General features: G+C 39.5%; 1 protein-coding gene across 4 annotated transcripts in view; it reads right to left on the minus strand.

The window, feature by feature from the left end:
* The window catches only part of TBC1D4 (TBC1 domain family member 4), a 96,025-nt gene that overhangs the window by 35,631 nt on the left and 37,923 nt on the right, over window positions 1-22,471 (minus strand). For 3 of the 4 annotated variants that reach the window (XM_057366476.1, XM_057366477.1, XM_057366479.1), the window contains exons 2-3: window positions 3,382-3,984; window positions 1,925-2,014 (exon numbers count right to left, since the gene is read on the minus strand). In XM_057366476.1, coding sequence (XP_057222459.1) covers window positions 1,925-2,014; window positions 3,382-3,984 — 693 coding nt within the window. Of the gene's footprint in view, window positions 1-1,924; window positions 2,015-3,381; window positions 3,985-10,295; window positions 10,405-22,471 lie in introns of those variants that run through there. The other variant, XM_057366478.1, reaches the window with a different exon arrangement.

The raw sequence follows: 22,471 nt of genomic DNA on the forward strand, positions 1-22,471 counted from the left end.
ACTGAAGCACAACTAGGACRCTGTGTTCCTAAATCAACAGTACTTCACATTTCTTTAAGAGGGTGGCTGGACTTGTCGTGACAAAAGAGCCAAGTTTTTTGTTGTTCTRAGCTCTCTCATGGGGAAGGCTGCAACAAGAAAACTTCTACAGCTATTCGATACCTGAGTTTAGACTGCACACACAGGTTTATCATCAATTATATTTGCTGCTTGACAATTATGAAGAGTGTTGATAATTAACTGAATGCAACAGCTCAAYCATGCTTAAGCTGGTATTTTTTATCCATGCTTAAGGATAAAAAATACCTTTATTAGACCAGACTAAGAGAATCCAGAATGCAAACTGACGATAACATCTCCTTTTCATTGTTTGTAAAGCATGGAAGAACAAATATTCCTAAGCTGCAGTCCCACAATACACAGTAAATCACTGCCCTATAAATCYGTAACAGAGGAGCCCCGGGGCTAGCACCAAGTTCTTAGAGGAACTACTGATGAGGTTTATGCAACCAATGCTTAGTCGTGAACAAAACAATATTTTATTTCTATTGAACACAGTACCTCCTCAACTTCTCTAAAGTGAATGTTTTGCATTAAAAAAAAACAAACAAACAAACAAATCCCCACAGTATTGTTACTGCCTCTGAGGGTTACTGAAGAATGCAAAGTAACAGAAGCTTTGCTCCAAATGAAAGTGAAGAGGTGAAGTGAAAAACACCTCCAAAGCCCAACACACAGAATTACCTTAGACAATTTATTGTACAAAGTTATTTTCCTGAAAGAAGGCTGGGCCTTGAAGGTCTTCCATGATCTTACTGGKCACCATATTTTAAAATCAGCAAAAGAAAATTTGTGCCCACTTAGGATGGTTTTGTTTGACTTTTTAAAGTATATATATATACAGCCTAGGAGCCCAGTATCTAAAGTTGAAGTGTTGCTTTCATTAGTTCAGTACACCCAAAAATCAGAAGACCAAAGTTATCTGCAAATTCTGTTTTCCATACCCCTTTTTAAGAAGTATTTTTGTCTGTATTTATCATAAAGCCATTACTACATTTTTTTATTATACTGTCCCATTCTGTATTTGCATTAGCTTTTTTTCTCTGCCAAAAGCAATACAAATTATAGCTAAACAGTAAAGTCGATTTAAGGACCTTTAGTTGGTAGCTCAAGACTCCACTTGAGTTACAAGTATTGCCTAATTCTTAATTTGCCATAGCATTGGTAGCCCAGTCATGCAAGAGCACACTTGTTATTAGCATTAAAATGAAAGCACTTGGGGGTGAAATGCAGGCTTAGAGAATGCCAAAAGTGTACTTTAAACTAGAATAATCATGTTTAAGGAGGCCTGAAGTAATGATGTGGCGTGGCAAATGAAAGGAGGTAATAAAGTAAGACCTCAAACCAGAAACTGTCTGTAGTAACAGGTGCTGAACAAGAGCAAGATGGAAAGGTGAACCTCTTAGCATTGATATTTAACTTCATAAGAAATATTTATTTATTACTGAACACAGCTAGGTACACCTATTGCCATACTGTCCAGAAGAAATTATGCAGGTGAACTGCTGTATTTTTGGAAGGGTTGATCTGATGCTCTCCTCCTTTCATTCTGAAGGCTTTCAGGAGCTTATCTGCTCAGAAATGGCACACTCAGAGCATCCTAAAAGGAGATTAAACTACTTCCAAAAACATATCCAATGCTCTCCCAAAGCAGAATAGCTTACACTTTGTTTGCTGACCAATGATCAAAGTTGCCATTATCACAGATCAGACTGGTTATTCTGCACTCATATTTTCTGGACTTTTCTGGGAAAAGAATKCTACATTTCTTTTTTTCTCCAAGACCCACAAGGCAACACAGCTGAAGAACAAATAAAATCCTTTTCTCATAATGATCTGCATATTGCTTCTTATTAATGCTTACCTGAGAGCATGAGGAGATATCTTTAAAATTCTTTTCAAGCACAACAGATTTGGTGTCTGGACTGATGAGGTTAACTTCAAACCTTCCAACCTGAGGGGGAGAAAAATAAATCTAATTTATGACTGGCCTGGGGGCACAGCATTGACAGCAACAAAAATGTCAGAATCTAGCCCTTTCTTGTTCGCATAGAGTACCTTTTGGCACAACAGCTTACTCAGCAGCAACAAGGGTGCCAGGGTGCTGTAATTCTGCCTATGTTGAGTAAGAATATTTCAGCAAGAACAATACATTCAGTTGAATAWGAAAAAGACTTGGAAAGAAGACAGCTTTTCTTCCCCTCCCCCACCTTTTTTCTTCAAGTTRTTTTAGTCCAAATATCACATGTTTGACAGACAATACTGAAACCTTTAGAAAACAATGTGGCTAAATTAAAAGCTGCAAAAATTTTAAAAAAATATTGAAGGTTATTGGGATTTAAATTATATCATAGATTAGCTGACAAACTAAGGTGATACTTTTTGATATGTACTAATTCCAAACGGGGAAGAGTAGGTTCTGTGGCAAACTACCTTTCAGCTTTCCCAAACTGTTTCTCATCCCTATGGAACTTATTCTATAGTCCTCAGAGATTTTTTCAGCTAAATCCWTTTCATTATTAGTCATAAGATGTGGCTTTCTGAAGGGCAATGCATTCTCACTTCAGTTATCWTTTCCCCAAGAAGATAAAAAATAAGAATGATCTTTAAAACAAATGGAAAGACAAAATCCAGGCATTTAGCCTGCTGTTATTTTAATGTCCAAAATTTTTTCCTTTTATGGGTCACCTCCTTTATTGTGTCCTGTTTTCTCAAAACAAGCTCCAAAAATCTGAAATGCACTTCAGGCAACAAAAGAGAAACCCATTGAGGTCTGAAGGAAGAAGCCTTCAGTGCAGAGATGTTTGAGTACTTCTCTGGGAAAGACAAGATAATAATACAAGTTATCAAAAAGGGGCTGGCTTGAATATAAGGCTGTGAAAATCTAATGTGAAGCTGTGTATTTCTCCTTAAGTGTACAAAAAAGAGTGTTTGATTGCACGGTAGCCTTCTTTGATTCTCTTTTTGAAAGAATATTCACTTTTTTCAGCTAGCTTCTAGATCTCACCAGTATAGACAACTCAGAACTGCATATAAAATAATTATTTCTCTAAAAACTCTGCTTCTTTAAGTAATTACYCCTTAAGTAATTACTTTTTCTTAAAATTTGCCTGAGCTCATGAGTTRAAGTGACTTCCTTAACAAAGTTCAGCTACTTTTGTTCCAACCATTTATAAACAGATAAGTAAATATTTATGACAAATCTTGAAGCCATACTAGATCCATATTACTTATCTTGCAACATTTGTCTCAGCTTCAAACTGCAGAKGGGAAAAAGAAATGGTACAAAACCAACAGGAAATGATTTGTCCTAGTACACACCTGGAACAACATTGTCCTGTTCTTCTCAGAATCAGAGGGCTGAACGTGACTGGGTGCACTGGCGTGTCTCCTGCGGGACTGTGTTTTCAGGTTTGTGTCATGAACCCTTCTCGGCATCCCTGCAGTGACGCTGCTGCACCGGGAGCGAAACTCCTGCTGCTCATCAAAGCCAGAGTCCTCCAAAATCCTCTCTGGAAAGSAGCCGCGAGTGCTGGCCAGGTTGGTCAGGTTGGTCTGGCTGCCAATTGTAAACATTGGAGCATGGCCTGAGGTGCTGTTTGGGCTSTCCAGCTCCTCAAATGGGCTATCCAAGGGAGAAGCTGGAGAGCTTTCTTCACACAGGGGCAGATCCAAACTCGACTCATTATTCCGCTGCTCGTTCAACAGTTTCAGGCGCTGGCGCTCATGAAGGCTGAATTTCTCTATGCAGTCGTCTATTAGTGAGGAGGGAGCTTTCTTGTGAGCCACTGTCACCTTTCCACAGTACAAGACCTCAAATTTTTGAGAGTCATAGAAGGCATCTTCACTATCCTTACTTGGTTTGGCATCTTCTTTCAGTGCTGCTTTGGAGACTTGTCKTATGCTGCTGATGACATCAGGAACCTAAGGGACAATGTGAAAGGGCTTTTTAGAAACCACAGATGAGCCAGCACAGACAGTGATGTGTCAAGCATTTGTTARGGTAAGTATTTACACATGCTATTTCTCCAGCAGAGTTTCACTAGCTTCTTGGTTAATAATGTAAAACCAGTAAAGTCTAAATTCTGTTCTGTATAGCCAATTTATGCAGTGGAAGCAGAACAAATAGTTTCCAAATTTTTTCTTGGAATGTTTTCCAGTACCTAAGGTTTTAAATTACCAGAAGGTCATTCAGTAAATGTTCAYATCCTTTTGTTTTTACTGAGACTACCTTCTCTTTTCCATGGTCCTCTGCCCACAGTGGCATGTTTTACTGCTGTATTCTGCAAAGGGCTATCACTGTTCCTTTGTTTTTATTTTGCAGAGCCACTTACTCTTCTTAAGACTGTTTTGGGAACAGTTTTGGGGGAAAGAGACCAGCAATCTCCATCAGTTTCAACTGACAGTTTTGGAATACAGGTAGCAAGACTATGGCCATTTTACTGAAGTACCATGTAAAATTGCATTAGGTCTCAGTTATCATCAACTACAAAACCCCTGCCCCATCCATCCCATGACACAGTTCACCTCAAGGTGACACTTCCCTGCTGCCTCAGTCATTGTGCAATTAAGCAGCACACACAAATCTCTCTTCTCTGCACAGACCCCTACTATACCCCGTAGAGCCAAACTGCATCCAGTAGAAACTCACAATTTCAGCCCTGTATCACAAGTCTTTCAAAGACACGTGGCTCTTCCTCCATTTTATCCCAATCACCCTGGGAGGAGTCTGCTTTCAGTATCAACATATTCAATACACAAGCTCTTTTTTCATTCTGCCTTCATTAAAGAAAACAAGGACTTACCCAACTCTACTAATTCCAGATCAGAGTGATAATAGTTGCTCTTTTAACAGTACCTACTCTTTTGAACCACACCTCTTTCCACCATGTCCCATTTTCTCTAGGGGTATAATGAAAGGCCTCACACAACATGCATTGAGAAGTTACTAGTGATGATGAGATAAAGAGAGAATAACTACCCAATTTTCTTTGCAGGAGAAATCAGTTCTCAACATTCAACAAATSCAATATAATTAATCAACAGCTTTTGTATTCTATAAGCTTCCCACTATACCTATACTATTTGATATTTTTCAGAGAATTTTTCTATTACAAAAAGGGGAACTTTAAAGTCACACCTTAGTAAATAATCCATGCTCCCTACAGTATCTCTTTCYTTCAGTCACATGATACCAGCTGAAGCTTGCTACTGAGGCAGSAATCTCATATGCCAACACTTTTGCAAGTCACAGTGGAAAATTACCTCATCTTAATCCCCATCTCCCATTACACACTTGTCCTCCCTTGGGCATTCAACTCAAATCTGCTTCCAGTTCATTTATTGCAAAATGAAGTCCAATTACCCTAAGGTCTGCTGACCRTTTGGCTTCTATCCCTTTAGATGTCAACACCATCTCAGTTTTCAGGGAGGCTAAAAGCTRAGTCTAGATGTGACACAGATATTAGAGTGTAACTATTCTTCCCTCGTTCTCACTCCTGGGCTGCTTTACTATCACCCAAGGTGCACTTCCTCCCAGCCATGCCAGTTCAGCAGGACTTGAACAATCCTTACAGTGCACGTGCCTTTTCATATTCCAAGGTGTAGCTCTTTTTCCACTGATCACTCTCCAATTCTCTCTATGGCCTGTGCTTAAAGAAGCTCTAGAGTTTAAATTGCTTAGCTCTCTATTTTAACAAAATACACAAACTAGCTATCTTTTAATTAAAATTACTCCTTTTACAATCTAGAAGCTGTTACAGGGCAATTCACATATATTCTATTCAAAGTAGAGTGATAAATGATAAATTCTATTCAAAACGCATACATTTTGCACACAGTCAACTAGAATAAACACTGTCAGCTGTTTAATCGGCAATTTAATTTTTTTTAAAGTGTACCATCACTTCCATTCCAGTAACTGGGTTTTGTCTCTTGCCCATCGCCTCTAAGACAAAAAACCTGGAAATTCTTATATCTGTCTACAAATATGCAATAGCTTCCTAACACATCCTTTCCCTCTCCCCCCCACCAGCAAATGTCCAAAAAGGTTGGACACACGACACTACCACTTCTACCTCAACAGGAGTACCCATCTTCTGCAGAGATCTCCCTCACAAATGCACAGAGTTTTAAGAAATTATAATTCTACTTAGAAAAACCCACCATCCTAAGCATCCTGCTGTTTATCACTTTGATTTATTTCCCTCTTTTCCAGATTATGTATACTATTCAGGCACTAGTATTTAAGTCACAATGATTATTTCAGAATTCTTGCTCCTTATAAGGCTTTTGCATCACATAAATTGCTATAGTATTTTCACTTCATGCATAAAGGGACCTTAGCATTAGAGCAGGGGTTTCAGCTCATACAGTCCAAACAATCTTTATTCCCTGCTTTCTTTGGGTAAACTTTTTCAGGCTATGGTTTTTTGTTTTTTTTTTTTTTGTGTGTGTGCTCCTTCATCAGCATTCATTTCTTTTCTACTTTTCAACCTATAGACAGAACKAAAGTGAAAAATCAAAGTGAGCATTTTGAGACCCATTTAATCTCTGTAGTTATGAATACTTTATTTACACACAGATGAAGAGAAAAACAATATAATGTAACACAGAGATGGCACAATTCATAACTAATATCTGTCAGACAGCCAGATGCAGTTCCAGATGCTTGTTGGTTGTTTCATGGGTACTTTGAGTAGCATGGTGTAAAAACAGCCTCAAGTATAACATTCAAGACAGATACTAACGCTGTCAGGCTATTAGTCACACACGTGGATTTTATTGGTCTTTGCTGTACAGGGGCAGCTGTGTGCTGMTGATGATGCACCCAATGAGTGGCAATGTGCCAGCCTGTGCTGTTAGACCTGAACCTCTCCACTCCCAGAGGGACACTTTCTTATCAAGAACCAAGAGCTATTTCTGAGATGTCCCTGATCAGATTACAGTATCTGACTTTGAGCAAAACCCCTACACTGGGATCAAATGGAGTCTCAACAACAGTTTGCATCTGTATTTTCCTGAAATCCAAGATACAGGAAAAGYTACGTAGTCATCAAGCATACATCCCAGTATGGCTTTTTACACATTTCTTTGACACATATCTTTGGGTTTTGACATTTTGCTCCCCTGCGTATCAAGAAATATCARTCATAAAAGTTTCACCATCAAAGTTGTGTAACTTTTTTTAATTTGGATATTAGCTTATTATCTGTTAATGCAAAAATTGCAGGGCAAAGTTAGACAAGATAATAAGCAGAATAGAGCTTTTAAAATACTGAATTATGTGGACAAAAATTCTTATCTACTTTTAGAAATCACTTTAGGAATATTAAAAAGACAGACTCCTGAAACAGTCAAAACTTWTTAATGTGTTTCCAAGTTCTAGTATTTCCCTGCAGAAGTCTCATGAAATTAAGTGCACAGAGGACAGAAATGGGATTATTACTCCTGAAACCCACAGGGCCATTGACAATCTTCCTGGACATCTACTACCAGCTGTTACAGTAGAGCAAAATTAAATGGTTAAATGAGTTATTGTATAGGTYTTCAGTATTCACCTGAATATAAAGAAATTAAATCCCTAAAATATTTAAGCAATTGAACTATTCAACACACTCAGAATTTTTTTTTGTCAAGCCTTGAAGACAGTCACATCAAGAAGAAAGATTTGATYAGAAGGGGCTACACAGTGTATTCTCAGGGTGAGAGACACACACTTCCAGCCCAAACAAACCCTGTGGCAGGACAATGCAAGAAGACTTAATCCTCCCAGGCTTTGCCGGTCCCAGATCCCATGGTCTAGGGGCCTATCACCTTTTTCCAAATATTGCTGGACAGAAGAGAAAATCATTGTGTTCCAAAGGCAGTTGCAGAGGGCCTCTCAGACCAGAAAGGTAGGAGCTGATAGTCCAGCGCTGAAACAGCAATTCTCCCAAGTAGAAACATAATGTAGGCATTACTATAGGTTTTATTTGTGAAGTTTCCCTATACTCAAGTAGCAGCAGACTACTTCATGAAGCACAGAACAAGGCAGTCACCCCCCACTCCGACACACTCAAATTTTTTGGAACAGCACACAAAGATTTCTCAMACACAGCAGTGACCTCATGCTTAAACAGTAGCAGGCACACTGGACCTTCTCAAATATTAATAAACTGAAACCAAACAAAATGGATCCAAGAGCTTCAGATGAGCTTTCTTCCCCTCCAGGACATCAAAAGCATACATGACTGTCAGAAGAAAACACCTGCATGGGTACTGTAAGACCCTCAAAACAGTGTTCATAGTAACTGCTCAATCTCTGAATGGAGCCAAAAGAACTCAGAAGAGCAGAGATCCTTCCTCAGGGTCTGTACCAARCAACAACCCCAAATGCAAGAGGCCAATAACACAAGACAGTGGGTACCATAAGTACAAAACTAAACTTGTGATACTAGTTTGCGTCTTCAGTGTGAAAAACACTGCAAAACTTGGTTGAGAAAAAAGAAAAACAAAAAAACAAAATAAAACAAACCCCAGTACCAGAACCAACCAAACACAACTGTGAGTTAAGAGGCAAATAATAAGTGCTCTATAATGTCACTGAAGAGGCAATATTTTCCTCCAGGGAAATATAGTTGATCTAATAAGAMTAATTAAAGAAAAATAAAAATACAACCTGACACTTGGGTACCTAAATCAAATTYGGTATTCACAATTGAGCAGCCTAGGCTTGTATGAACCACTGAAATAACCTGATTCAATACATGGTAATTCAATTTAGAAAAGTTAGCTGTACTCAAACCAGAAGGCCCTGGTCAAGTTCTGCATTGCCTACAATTAGATTCCGCTCTGAAAAGAACTACATAAGAAGTAAAGCAAGACACTGCCACAAACTCTGTTTACTGTAGGCAATAGAGTTTTGAAAACCAAAATTAGTGACAGCATCAATTTTAGGCAGATAATTCCCAATCTTCTCTAGTCGTACCACACACCTCCCCCTGTGACCTTGGTTAGAGACTTTCTGAGCTACTGCTGCACATCATCCATTTGGCCAGACAGTGTAGAATAAGGTGGCAGCACTCAGTCAGGGTGGGAGACAGCTATAGAAGCACCCTAGAAATGCTAATTCTTGCTCTGCAATTCAAGGGCTATATCTAGTTCTGTCCCTTGTGCCTGGACCTGTGACAGGGTCAATKCATAAAGGAGAGCAAACACCTTCTTTGTACATTGGTAGCACGCTGCACAAAGGGCGTGTGATTAGTACTGCCAAGAAATATTGTTTTATACTTCAAGACATTTCAGTGTGCTCTACACAGAACAGTATTTTCATTTGGAAACATAATTTTATCTATCTGATAAAGGTACTGATAYAGGTAACTTTCATCTGACCAAAATGAGGATTAAAACTGAAGACAGGTCTGCAGAAAAATAATTACCACCAAATTCTTCTCCTATATAACTGAGGTTTTGTTAAAATTAATTCCAACTTCTGCAACTCTTAAAACCTCAAAAACAGAACTCCAGTTACAAGTATTTATCATTAATATCTTGAAGTTCCAAAATAGAGAGGCCATTGAACCTACTAAATCATGACTGCTGCAGCATCACAGTAGAACATTTTGTCACAACTCTAGAATGGGCAGAGCATCTCCATGGTAGCACTACATGCTTACTTGAACAGCAGTGAAAGAAGTGGAAGCATTAAAAAAAAAATTCCTTTTGTATTTACAAGAGCCTCCAGTGAACAAAGGTGGATCTCCCCTTTTTGCTGGAGTGATAACTTTCAAATGTATCCCTCAGTAATGTCTAAGCAGTGCTTTCAATTTTAATCCAAACTTAGAACTTGAATRCTATGGATATTACAAAGAAGAACAAAATTCATGGGATGAATTCCATTATTTCCACAGCTGAACAGAATTTTACTGTGCAGAGAAGCTGCAGCTCTTCCTAATTTGTCTCTCGCTTCCACATGGAAAATTTCAGTCTGGAATTTATTAACAAAGCAAAGTCCCTCTTCATACTGTAAGGCTTRTAAACATTAGCATGACTGTGAAGTACTAATCTAACAAACATGCCTAACAAATCTGGCTACTTAATGACAGCAGTTCTAGCAAGGCAATTATTTTCAAAACAAGGAAAAAGCTCAACCCCCCTCACTCCATCATCACGCAAAGCGCAGTAGCAGATCCCTTCCACCATACAGAGACGGAGATGAATGAGCTTCACACACACGCGACAGGAGCAGTCAGTACCTTCTGGTGTGAGATCCAGCTCAGAAGCAGAGGCATGTCCAAGCAGAACTGTCACCAAACCTTAGTGTCATGAACACAAGGACGCAGGAACAGATTCCTGGGACAAGTGAGTGCAGAAAGATTCCCCTYTCACAAAGGGCTGGCAGTGCTGTCACAGCATTTCCTCAGGCTCGTTTCATGATATCGCAGCAGAGCCAGAGATCCGTGCAGCAGCCGTTATTCTTCAAAAGCCAAGTATTTCCTGACTTGGRGCTGGAAGCGCCCGCGCTGCCTTGGATTTGAATAATGCATCCCACTCATGATCAAGCTATGTACACTTAAAAGCCAACAAAAGAGAAACAGGATACTGTTCAGAAATCAACACCCTGTGCTTTGCTAATTACTGGGACTTTGACATCTATCAGTTAGAAAGCAAAGCAATGTGAAAAAATATTAGGAGCAATTGGAATGACTCTCCTTTTAGTTAGTGCTAACTTGCATATCCACAAGATAGGAGAATCCAAACGCAGCAGGGAGGCATCAACAGAGACAAAATAAGCCACATATCATATCCTGCTATGTACCAGGCATTTGACATGGAGGCATAGCTCTTATCTTACATAAAAAACACACACAAATGCCAGCCAAAGTGAAGATATCCATACCTATTCTCAACTAGAAAGAGGGGTGGGAGAGARAAAAATTGTTTTCCTTTAACTGTTATAAACTGCTATTTTCATCCAWTTAGTGCAGTGCTGATCATTCAACCTGTCATACTTCTAAAACTACTGCATTCTGCTGCTTCCCACTCTGGTGACAGTGCTCCACTTAACAGTTTTTGCCATTAAAAATGCATCTTTCTGATTAGGAGATGAAAGACCGGCTCATCTTATGTAAATACAATCAATTTGCTGACTTTGTTTATGCTACAGGTATTTAGAAACTAGAATAGAAGAACCTGTTTCCAGCAGCTGACTTACTGCTGAAAGAATACTGACAATCTTCTGTTTAACAGAAATAAGGAGGATTTGTAGCCAAGAGAAATACTATCACAAAGGGAAAGGAGTAATAGCAAAATTACTGAGCATTTCTATAACCCATCTGCACTTGGAGTACAGTCTAAAAACACACTTTAGAAAACTCAAAGTCAGGTTCTCAGCAGGCAATAACAGCACCTGCCATCAATTCCAATTCATTCTGCTGCATGTCTGGGCCAACACAACACAAGCCCAGTAGCAGGAAAGCTGGAACACAGGGGCTGGCAAAGAAAGATTCAGYGAAAGCAGCTTTTTGAAGCTTCAAGCTAACTGTCACCCCTGGCAGCTAGTGCTTTCACATTTCTGCTGCTCTCTACAGGCTCAKGAGTTTAGCCAAAGCTTTAAGCATCAAAAAACACATTAAAGGATTGCATAAGGAACATTAAAGGATTGCATAGAATAACATTTTGCTTTCAGGAGACAGTCTTCCTCCTATTTGCCTGACCTATATTTTTCCCAGGTGACTGGTCAAGACCCAGCCAGGTTTGCTTCTAAAGAACTGCTACAAAGCAGTGCATGTATTTTTCTCTGACATTCAGCCTCATGCCACATATTGGGGAGATAACTTACTCCCACTGAAGGCAAAGCGAAAGACGACTACACCACCCTAAAGAGAGATGGATTTTTAGATAGGTATGTTAAAATAAAATTCAGTTTTCAAAATAATTAATATCCAAGATCAACCCAGGAATTACTTACACTGTTTAGTTTTGATACAGTCAACAAGCAGAAACAGGTACCAGAGCTGCACAGCATRCGCTTAGCAAACCATCACAGTACCTAATTTACTGCTGGAAACTTGTGGATCACCTAACACCTTCTGTGTGCTACACACACACACAGACACACACACACACAAGATGCTTCTATGCCAAATACCCAAATTTAAATAAGCAGTATAATGATAGAAGGTGGATCAAGTTACTTCACAGGAAAGAATGTCTAAGAGTTACAAGAGGGTTTAGATGCCTGAGCAGACAATAGGTGCCTTTCTTTACACTTCTGAGCAAGCACTCTACAGTGGTGTATCAAAGAACTTCAACAATAGCAGCGACAGCACAGCCCAACAGGAGYACTCAGTATTTTCAGAACTCAGGAAGGTTCTTGCACACAGTATTTCRCTCCTATGTTTAGGCCAGTAAGGCCTGATGCTTTTCCACCTTTCAGAGAGAGCTCACATTCACTCTGCTTGAATACTCTGCAACCAACAGAAGCGTCAGTACAGAGATCTCATGACAATCCTTATGCTCTTTGAATATGTGGATTAGTAAAACTCAATTAATCTACCAGCTTTATACTTAAGAGCACATGCAAGTTTGTTTCCAGGTTAGACATAGCAAAGTACAGCTTACTTGTAACAGCAGTTCTTCTTAAACTTCTTTAACTCAAGTTCTTACAATTAAAAGMACAAAATCAGATATTAGCTAGGGGTTTTCTCCTGAAAACTGCATTTTAACTTAACTTGGCAGTTCTAGCAAGAGGTTTATTAAAGATGTTGTTTTTAAAACTCCATCACGTTTAAYACATACCCTATTTTTAAAAGGGCTTGCCTGAGAAGATAAGGCTGTCATGTGGCCAGTCCCAAACAATTAATACATTCTCTGCATTCATTTCCTTTTGTGGGGGAGGGGRAAAGTTGGAGAGCTCATTGAAGTATTTTGCCCATTTATGGTCACTATCCACTTCTCAAATACAGATCAGAAGATCATGAACTTCAGTTTAGCAGATTTAAAGTGATAACACTTTATCAATTTATTTATAATAAATAAATAAATRAATGCTCCATGCACCATGTTTAAGAAGGTGGAGATTTTTTTAATTCAGTCGTCTCAGATAGAAGTTCTCAGTACTTTAAACTYAAAATATTTTTAACATATTGATTCACAAATGAGCACACTTTKAAAAGTCTGTTTTTCCCTAGTCGAGAGATCAAGATTTCAAGACTCCTACACAACAGATGATGAAGACTCCTAAAGTGAGTATCATCCCAGATTTGGTTGAAACCCACCATAATACCCAYGGATGACATCACTTTTATAACTCATTTGCTACAATAACCACATTTTTCTACTACCACTAAGGAGAATATAGTAAGTGGTCAATAAGTCAGTGCTGACTCTAAGAGATGGGAAAAGTTAGGTTCTATTCAGTCTAGCAGACCTAACAGGTGTGGATATACTTGGTCCAAAAAACGTCAGGCACTGCAATAACTTCTAGCTCCCTTACTGAGACTAGAAATTCCTCAATGACATGAAACCAAGGAGTTAGTTCTTTTCCCTTTTGATGTTTTCCCACAAACTCTCAACTGCAGTGGGAGGTTTCAGACTACTAATTTTCCTTTAAAAAGACTCAGCTTACAGAAAGCTGGACAAAAACAGTGCCAAGCAGCAGGTGATACTGTGGCAGAGATAAAAAGTGCTACTACTGGGTTCAAGGTTCCTTTTCTCAAAAGAACATTCACTAAGAAACTGCGAAAGAAAAATGCACATGATTCATCAGACAATGTGCACGGAGTATAAAGAATATAGATTGCAACCCAGTAGCTTCTCCACACACRCCAAGTAATAATAATAATAAATACTATTTTTCTAGTACTCTGGAAATACACACCTGTACACATTCCAGCTTGTTCTCACAGTTCACAAGAACAACTGAATTGTCTTCTGACAGTGTCAAATGCCTGAACAACCAGCAGCACAATTAACCCTTCCCAGATTACAACCAGCAGATGACCCAAGCACAAACACAGCAAAGAAGGATTTCAAAGCCATGCTCATCCAGATGCTGAATTACCAACTGCTTTAAATGAGGTGCTGGGAAGAGCAGAGAACTTATACCTAACTAGACTTCCTCCACCATTGAAATCTTGAACCACCACTTTGCCTTGGAGTCAGAGGAATAATGAATACCATGCCTGAAGGCAAAGTCAGCACAGTACAAAACACCAAACACTGCTCTCCCTGGGAGTCACAACAGTCTAATCTTGTCAATCACTAACTGTTTAAAATACTAAGATTTCATCAGCTGATTATGGAAGCTGTGAAGAGAATTAAATCATTAAATAAGTTATGGTCTTCAAAAGTAAATCCATGCAGACACAGCTGGATGGGCAAGTATTTCAAATTTAATAGCTGAAAGTAATTAAAWGTATGGTCCTTTTACTTTTTCACACAGAGAAATTCTAAAAGAGCTACAGAGTTAGTTACTACTGCTAAAAATAAAACAAACAAAAAAACCAAAMCAAAACAAAAACAAGACACAAGACCCAGGGCAACAGAAAAGGAAATGCTTTCCCAGAAAACTTTGATACAAAGAAGTCAATAAAGTAAACAGACATAAGTCCTTCCAGAGGAACAGCTTTATAAGGCAAGACTCTTGCACCAATAGTGACATACATGAAGAGGAAGCTAAGGCTGTGATAGAGACCCATGAGAACGCTTACTTGTATTTCCAAAAAGCCTGTTTGTTTCAGTTATGAATACARGTTCTACAAAACTGAAGGGAAAAAGGGAGCATAGAGGGACTTAATTGTTTAAGTCAGAAAGTACTGAGGTGATGAAAGGCAGACTCAAGATGGGAGGGAAGGAGTAGTTTCTGAGATCATCAGAGAGGTTCTGCTCACTCTCTAAGACAACATTTTCATATATATGAAGTAAACTAACTTTTGCAGTGCTTCACTAATTGCTGCTGTAGATGTTACTTGTTTCAGTACCATTAAACTTCATTTTCAGAATTTATTGTGCCTGGTATGTGCTAGGTATTTCTGCACTAGCAGCTGCACAGCACTACTATAAGATTTCTGGAAGGTTGATGTAAGATTCATGCAGAGCATACACAGTAAGATTTCTGGAACTGGCTTGAGACCACAGGTAAGAAAAAAAAAACCTAGGTTGCATGAAATAACTGCAGCTAACTTTTTGATAACAATATTTCCAGGAAGAATGGCATTGGCTTAATGAAGTCCTAGCAACACAATGACAAATTAACCCAGGMTTTCTAGAATTTAAATTCATYATTACTGCAGAGCAAAGCCCACARTGCTTCACYTTCTGTAGCAGCAYCTTCAYTTTAGTAGTTGYACTGGGTTTKCATGGYAMGGTTTTGGTAGCAAAGGGGATGACAGGGGTGACTTTATCAGAGGCTGACAGAGTGTCTAACAAAGTCAATGCCAGCTGGCTCCAGCACAGACCCACCACCAGCCACAGCAGGGCCAATCAGTGATGCTGCTAGCCCCCCAAGATAATGAATTTGAGAAAGGGAAAAAACCTGTGCAATGGCAGCTAGGAGAGAAGAATGAGAACACATGAGAGAAATAGCCCTGCAGACACTAAGGTCAGTGAAAAAGAGGGGCAGGAGCTGCTCCAGGTGCTGGAGCTGTGATTCCCCTGCAGCCTGTGGTGCAGACCATGGTGAGACAGCTGTGCCCCTGCAGCCCTTGGAGATGCATTCTGGAGCAGTGATCCAGCTGCAGCCCCTGGAGGATGCTCCACTGGAGCAGTGGAKGACCAAAGGAGGCTGTGACCCCATGGGGAGCCCACACTGGAGCAGGCTCCTGGCAGGGACCTGCAGCCCCATAGAGAGCGGAGCCAACAGTGGAGACAGTGTGGTGGCAGCACTCCAGCAGGAGACCCACGCTAGAACAGCCTGTTCCTGAGGGGACTACACCCTGTGGGAGGGGCCCATGCTGGAGCACTCTGTTCCTGAAGAATGCATCCCGTGGGAAAGACCCAGACTGGAGAAGTTGGTGGAGAGCTGTCTCCTGTGGGAGGGGCCCCACACTGGAGCAGAAGAGGGTGAGGAGTCCTGCCCCTCAGGAGGAAGGAGCAGCAGAGACAGTGTGTGATGAATCCCCATTCTCTGCCCCCCTGCGCTGCTGAAAGGGAAGGTAGAGAAAATTAGGAGTAAAGTTAAGTCCAAGAGGAAGAGAGGAGTGGGGGGAAGGTGTTTTCAGATTCAGTTTTCTTTCTTATCACACTACTCTGATTTGATTGGTAGGTAATAAATTAAACTGATTTCCCCAAGTTGAGTCTGCTTTCCCCTTGCAAATTGGACAAAAAGTGGGGAGTGATCTCTTCCTGTCCTTATCTCAACCCACGAATCTTTTATTACATTTTCTCATCCCTGTCCAGCCAAGGAGGGGATGAGAGCAGCTTTGGTGGGTGCCTGGTGTCCAGCCAGGGCAGCGCCCACACCACTACCACCAGCACATCTCAGCTGGTTAGCTGTACAGTAATCTGTGCTCGCTGCTTGCAAAGGAAAAGGGCAGCACAGACCTAGTGCCTAGGGCTTGGCAAAAGCATGCTTGGATGTAACATGGCAAATCCCATCATGTGGCTCCTGTCTGGCCTGGAAACAGAAACTCCTATTTCTGGWCTGATGGGCGAGGGATGAGAAGGGGAGAGTGATTTTGCTACTGACACAACACCATTCTCATAAAATTTAAGTAAGTTATTTGGAAGGATAAGAAAAATCCCATTCATTTCACCTAAGGTATTACTTGTCATGCTCAGCTGACATCAAAGCAAGATACACCCTCAAGTAACTCTACGTTTCAGAAATAAGTATGTGAGTTGTTCAATCATAGAAGACGACAGTCTTCTCTGGACTGAGAAACTTAAAACCTTAAATTAGGTTACCCACAATTTCTTATTCTACAGCTTAAGTTACTTTTTACTTCCAACAGGCCCAGATTATGAAATATTTCTCTCTGCAACTGAATGTCACTTTGCTGGTGAGAGTTAGCAGTATGTGTAACTATTAATGGAAATCAGAAAAAAGGTCCCTTAAGCAGTGAACTTCATTCCTTCTGCCCATCAACTCTCCCTCCCCTGGGGGTGTTTAGTTGATCTGGGAATTATCTATGCTAGGAATCTATCCTTGGTCATGTCTGAATGTCCTGTTCTCACTGAAGTCAAGGCTGAAACTTGTTTTGCAAAGCCAGTGAGAAAACATTGTATCATAAAAGTTAAGCATATTTCTTAACTACAYCTTCTGTGATTCCCAGCATCCTATCTCAGAAGATGAGGTACGTCTTACTCACCAAGCCTCAGTCCTTTCTCAACTGTGACATCCACAAGAGCTTCCAAAACAATTCCATACATTTCTATATGGTAGATACTGGTAAACTTCAAGGAGAAACAACAAAAACCTCAACTTTGGGGTTATCCCAAACATGACRAATGTACAACATTAGTTAGATTTATTATTCTCTAGGGAAATTTTAAACCATCTGGCATAGTTCCAAGTGCTGAAGTTTCTGTTTGTTCAAGAGCTCTCGGGGAGCTGAAGCTAGTACAGAACACAAACTGGATGATTTCTTTGTTTTCGCTCTCACAAAAACATCTTATATAAATTAGGTAACTTCAAAACAGAGTTATGATACAACAAAACAGGTTTAAYAGATTCATACCTTATCAAGAGATTTGTATTAGAACTTATAAGAGTTCAGAAATTAATATAGACTGTCAGTAACAGTCTTTTGAGTTAAAAAAAAAAAAAAAAGAAATTACCCAAAGTGTCAGAAGTTGTCACTGCTGGAAATCAGTCACTGCTTTACGTGGATAAATTGGCAAGCAGGAGGGTGATTTTAAAGCAGCACTTCAAAGAAACATTAGGAACAACAGATACATGTCATGTAGTAACATCCTGGTATTATGTAATGCTTCTAAATGACATGAAGGTGAAATATAGAGTTTAAAACACAAAGGATTTCTTTCCAATGGCAAATATACAAAGAGTGTAAGATTAGGATACTGGTGAAGAACAACTGCACTACTAGTATTTTATTAGGCTTCTTCTTTTATCTATGAACAGAGGCAAGAAATTAAGATCAAACTGAGGTCATGTGTCTATAATACATGTTGACTGTAACAAATTAACCAAGGCAGAGTCACCTTTGCAAGCAACTTTTGTCAATAATCCTTTGTTTATAAGCTACACTGACTGCTTGTTGTGAATTCCCAAGCAGATAWGAACTGTTCATGATGCACAGACTTCACAAATAGCCCCACCTCAGTAAAACCTGGGGGATGCACATCTGCTGCTCAGAAATCAGGATTCCCCTCAAACTTAAATTTATGTCTTATTTCCTAGTCTATAAATTTACAATAGAATAGTTTTAATTTATTCTTCTAAGGATAAAATAATGCACCATTATGCCCATGATGTAGTTAGGAATACCCTAAAATTACATTCTGAAAAAAAAACCATTTAGACATTTGGAATAATATTTATATAACTAGAAGGATTTAAAAGGATTTTTAAAAGAGTAAGTGCTAAAAACACACTCGCACTAGATGTCAACCCAACACTGAAACTCCCAAGCATTTATCAAAACTACAGTGCACAGACTAAATGTTTCTTAACCTGTAATCATATGCAACATAATTAGAAATCCTCAAATTTACCAGAAGAATTACCCAAGTGGTGACAAGATGACAGAAGAAACTCATAGTGTAAGGGGAAACCCCCACTCCCAACAGCTTAGAAGGATTTGTACATGCAGCAGGAAGAGATTAATCTCAAAGCTGAGGTGCTGAAGAGCTTCCCTGCCACCACCTCCCCAGCATTCTCTCCACATTCCACACCAGAAACAGTGCCGGATGAATCTGGCAGCATCAGGTTAATAGTAGGACTTGATGATCTTAGAGGCATTTTCCAACTTTAATGAATCTATGATCTATCCTTATAGCTAMATACGAACAGGAATGCAGACACCATTGTATTTCTATAAAGCTTGGCTRGATGCTCACRCCCACAGAAGGGAAGAATGTACTTYCAAACAYTCATTTAYAAAAAACATCCCATTCTGCCACCCCAGCTTTACCCAGCACTTTCACAGGCTTTATGAGCAGACTTTCCTTGACTACAAAGAACTGAAGCTATGAGGCTCTATCCAGAAGATGTTGCTCATGAACTGAGGCTTCATAAACTGAAGCTTCAGAGCTTTTGAGTTCCCAGATAATTAAAAAATATTTAATAGACTGAGYAGGGGAGGGGGAGCTGCTTTTTATAATACAACCGGTCCCTTCATCACATTAAGAACAAAGCTACAATTATATAATTTCACTGCTTATCTGCACACCACCCTGCACTATCTAACAAACACACACTGCACTTTCCTGATAAAACACACTGTGCTAAGGTAGCTGTGCCTCCCCATCAGGATGTGAACCTGTGTCCTGAGCCCTGTGACAAGCAGCACAGAAACAGATTGTTTCAGGTTTTATGTACTCAGCWTGGATTTAATCAGCAGCTGCACAGTGCAAGCCTGAAAGAGCACTGGCTGCCATTGCTTTATTTTTATTCTAACTTGAGATCTTGTCATTTTAACCTTTACCTTCCAATATCATCAGCCAAATAAGGCTGAGCATCTTAGCCAAGAGATTCCCATTCAGACAGCCAGAAAACAGACTGCAAGACTTCTTTTTCTTTTAATGAGGTCCTGAGGTCATCAAGGAAGGGGCCAAGCAAAATCCCACATAGAAAGGTGCAGTAAATAAACCTCACAAAAATGCACGGAGTGCTTGCTTGGCTCTTGGAACAGAAGTGAGGCCAAGAGGCTGCAATGCTCATGCTCATTCCTATCGTTTTGCCGTATTCTTAGGCTGTGTGAGGAACCTTTGCAAATGCTTTTAATTTTAAAAGCAGAAGCTACTACATCATTCTTTATTTTATTCTGGAGGGGAAAAAAGAAGAAAATAATTTGTTTACTACAGTATTCATTATATTTACAAATGCAATTTTATTTCTTTGGCAGCCTTCTCAAGTCAGTTTACCACTGAAARGATACAGTTACAATATTGAATTTGCTGCAGTATAACTGCTTGGGGGRAAAAAAAGAACTTGCTTTTCTGAGATACTCAAGAATTAGATGAAAAACTGAGACCCCTGGGAATAAACTCTCCCCTGCACCAGCACTGCTTCTCCATCATTGTAAAGGTGCATGCTTCAGCCTCTTTCCTTCCACAGCCATGCCCAGAAGGGTCCACACAGACTGATCAACCAATTCTAGTCAGCAGGTCTCTATGAAAGGACAGAAGGTCTCCTCTCAAACCAACCTGCAAGATCRGTTTTAAATGCCCATGAAGGGTCATCTGATCTGATGTATGTGGTAAGTTTTCTATAAAGTAATTATGAAGGCTATGCAGTAGAAAAAGAAAAAAGAAAAAGATATTTTTTGTATGAAAATTAGTACAACTTTTGTAAAAGCTTTTTCTGTATCAGAATGTTTAAACAAGAGCGGCTTATCTATGGGGAAAAAAAAAAAAAGAAAAAATATTATGTCTTGTAGCCAGTAATAAAAAAAAAAAAAAAAAAGAAAAAATATTATGTCTTGTAGCCAGTAATGAATAAGTTAAATCTGCAAGAAAGGAAGAGGGGAGAGTCTTTCCTCCCAAAATTTGAACCAACGAATCAAGTCCAACCTTTCCAAGAAGAAATGACAGAAGACAAAGCTTTCCCTCCATGTCACCTGTGTCACTTGTACATACAACGGTACGGTGACACTTCCCAAAGCAGCCAGGCTCTAGCAAACAATACAACTGCTCACACAAGGTGAACYAGCAGTGTCCACTTGGTATCTCTGTTAAGTCTTTTTGAACTCACTCTTGCTAACATCATCTTTCTACATATTCAAGGAATCTGATGGAAGATTGGAAGATGCCAGCCCTTCAAATTTCAGCAACAGGAAACAGCCACTATCAAATATTTTTTTAAATTTTAAATATAACACTGAGTCTTTACTCACCAAGCAATTGAAAACACTGCAACACTGAAAGCTGAATGTGAATTTAAACAGATAAGATAATGCAGGTGCTTTGCAGTGAATTCTGACTGGAAGCAATTCAGTGCATTGTCAAGCATCAATGCTTGACTATACTATACAACTATAAATATTTGGTGAGAACAGCATCAAAAAAAATTAAAAGCTCTGATTTTTTAAAGTCATACTTATATCCAAGATTATTTTTAGGCACCAAGTTCTTTTTTTTCATACTTCAAAAAATGAGATTTCAGATGCTTCATTGCCTAGTAAAGCTGATTTACATAGCACATAAGTAGCATGAAGAGCATAATCTGATTTGTGGTGGCTCATGAATGACAGACAGGGCATTTATGCATGCTACTTAAAACTTCATCTCTTAGAAAGGAAGTTATTTGCCTACCTGTTGTTCTTCAGTCCAACCCAATAGGGCTGGGAAGGGATTCCATTGTTCTCAAAAGCTTGTTTAGAGGATTCAGAAAGCAGGCAACMCGTTAGGCTGCATCTGCACATCTTAACTTCTGCTGAAAGCACAGCAAGCTGAACCATTCCTACAAGCAAACAAGTGTTTGTAGCAACAACCAGGACTCAACARATTTATTCTTTTTATAAACCCTTTGGTTTATAGTGAATTCCAGCACAGGAAGCAGGGCTGATTTCTGCTTAAAAGCATGATCATTTATCATTTCACAGAATGAAACTATCAAAATAAAGGTACAGTGTAACAGTTCGTAACAATGTGCTTTTTCCTTTTTGCATAAAACCAGTGTTTGGAAATAGGACTCAGACTGGAATTCCACATTGCCTTAGTTCTGTTCTTAGACAAGCTCAGTCTATCACAGATAAACGTAGTCATTTTCTGGGGCACAGTAAGGGATATAAGAATGCTGCTTGTGTACAGGCAGTTGTATTTCACCCCCAGCATCATGAGGAATGGAAGGATGAAAATGGAGAAATTACATCCTCAAGCACAGGCTGAACAAAAGTACATTCAGTGGCCTTTTGCTATGAGCTACATGACATGCAGCACTTGAACTTCCTCACTTCAGGTATGTGAATTTCTCTGGGAAAAGCAGAGCTTCCCAGGTCCTAGACAGCAAAAGGAAAGAGTTAGGAAGGAACCACTTATTATTTAGAAAATAGAGTGACAGATCTTACAGGGGTCTCCACAGCTAATCTGGAGGTGCCCARTCTGCCTTTGTAAGGGATCACAGAGTGCTGGCAGGCTTCTCACAATGTAAGGGCTGACTGCCCAGGCCACGAGACTGGAAGGAATAATCACAGGTCCCTTGTGAACCATCAGGGAGCATCTACAGGAACCTTGTACACCTCATTTCCTGGCTATTAAAAAGGCTTCTGGAATTACATCATCAGTTCATTCTTTTCCATTCTCATAA

This window comes from Malurus melanocephalus, unplaced genomic scaffold, assembly GCF_030028575.1.
Source record: "Malurus melanocephalus ecotype Western Australia unplaced genomic scaffold, MMel_1.1 scaffold_66, whole genome shotgun sequence".
NCBI lineage: Eukaryota > Metazoa > Chordata > Aves > Passeriformes > Maluridae > Malurus > Malurus melanocephalus.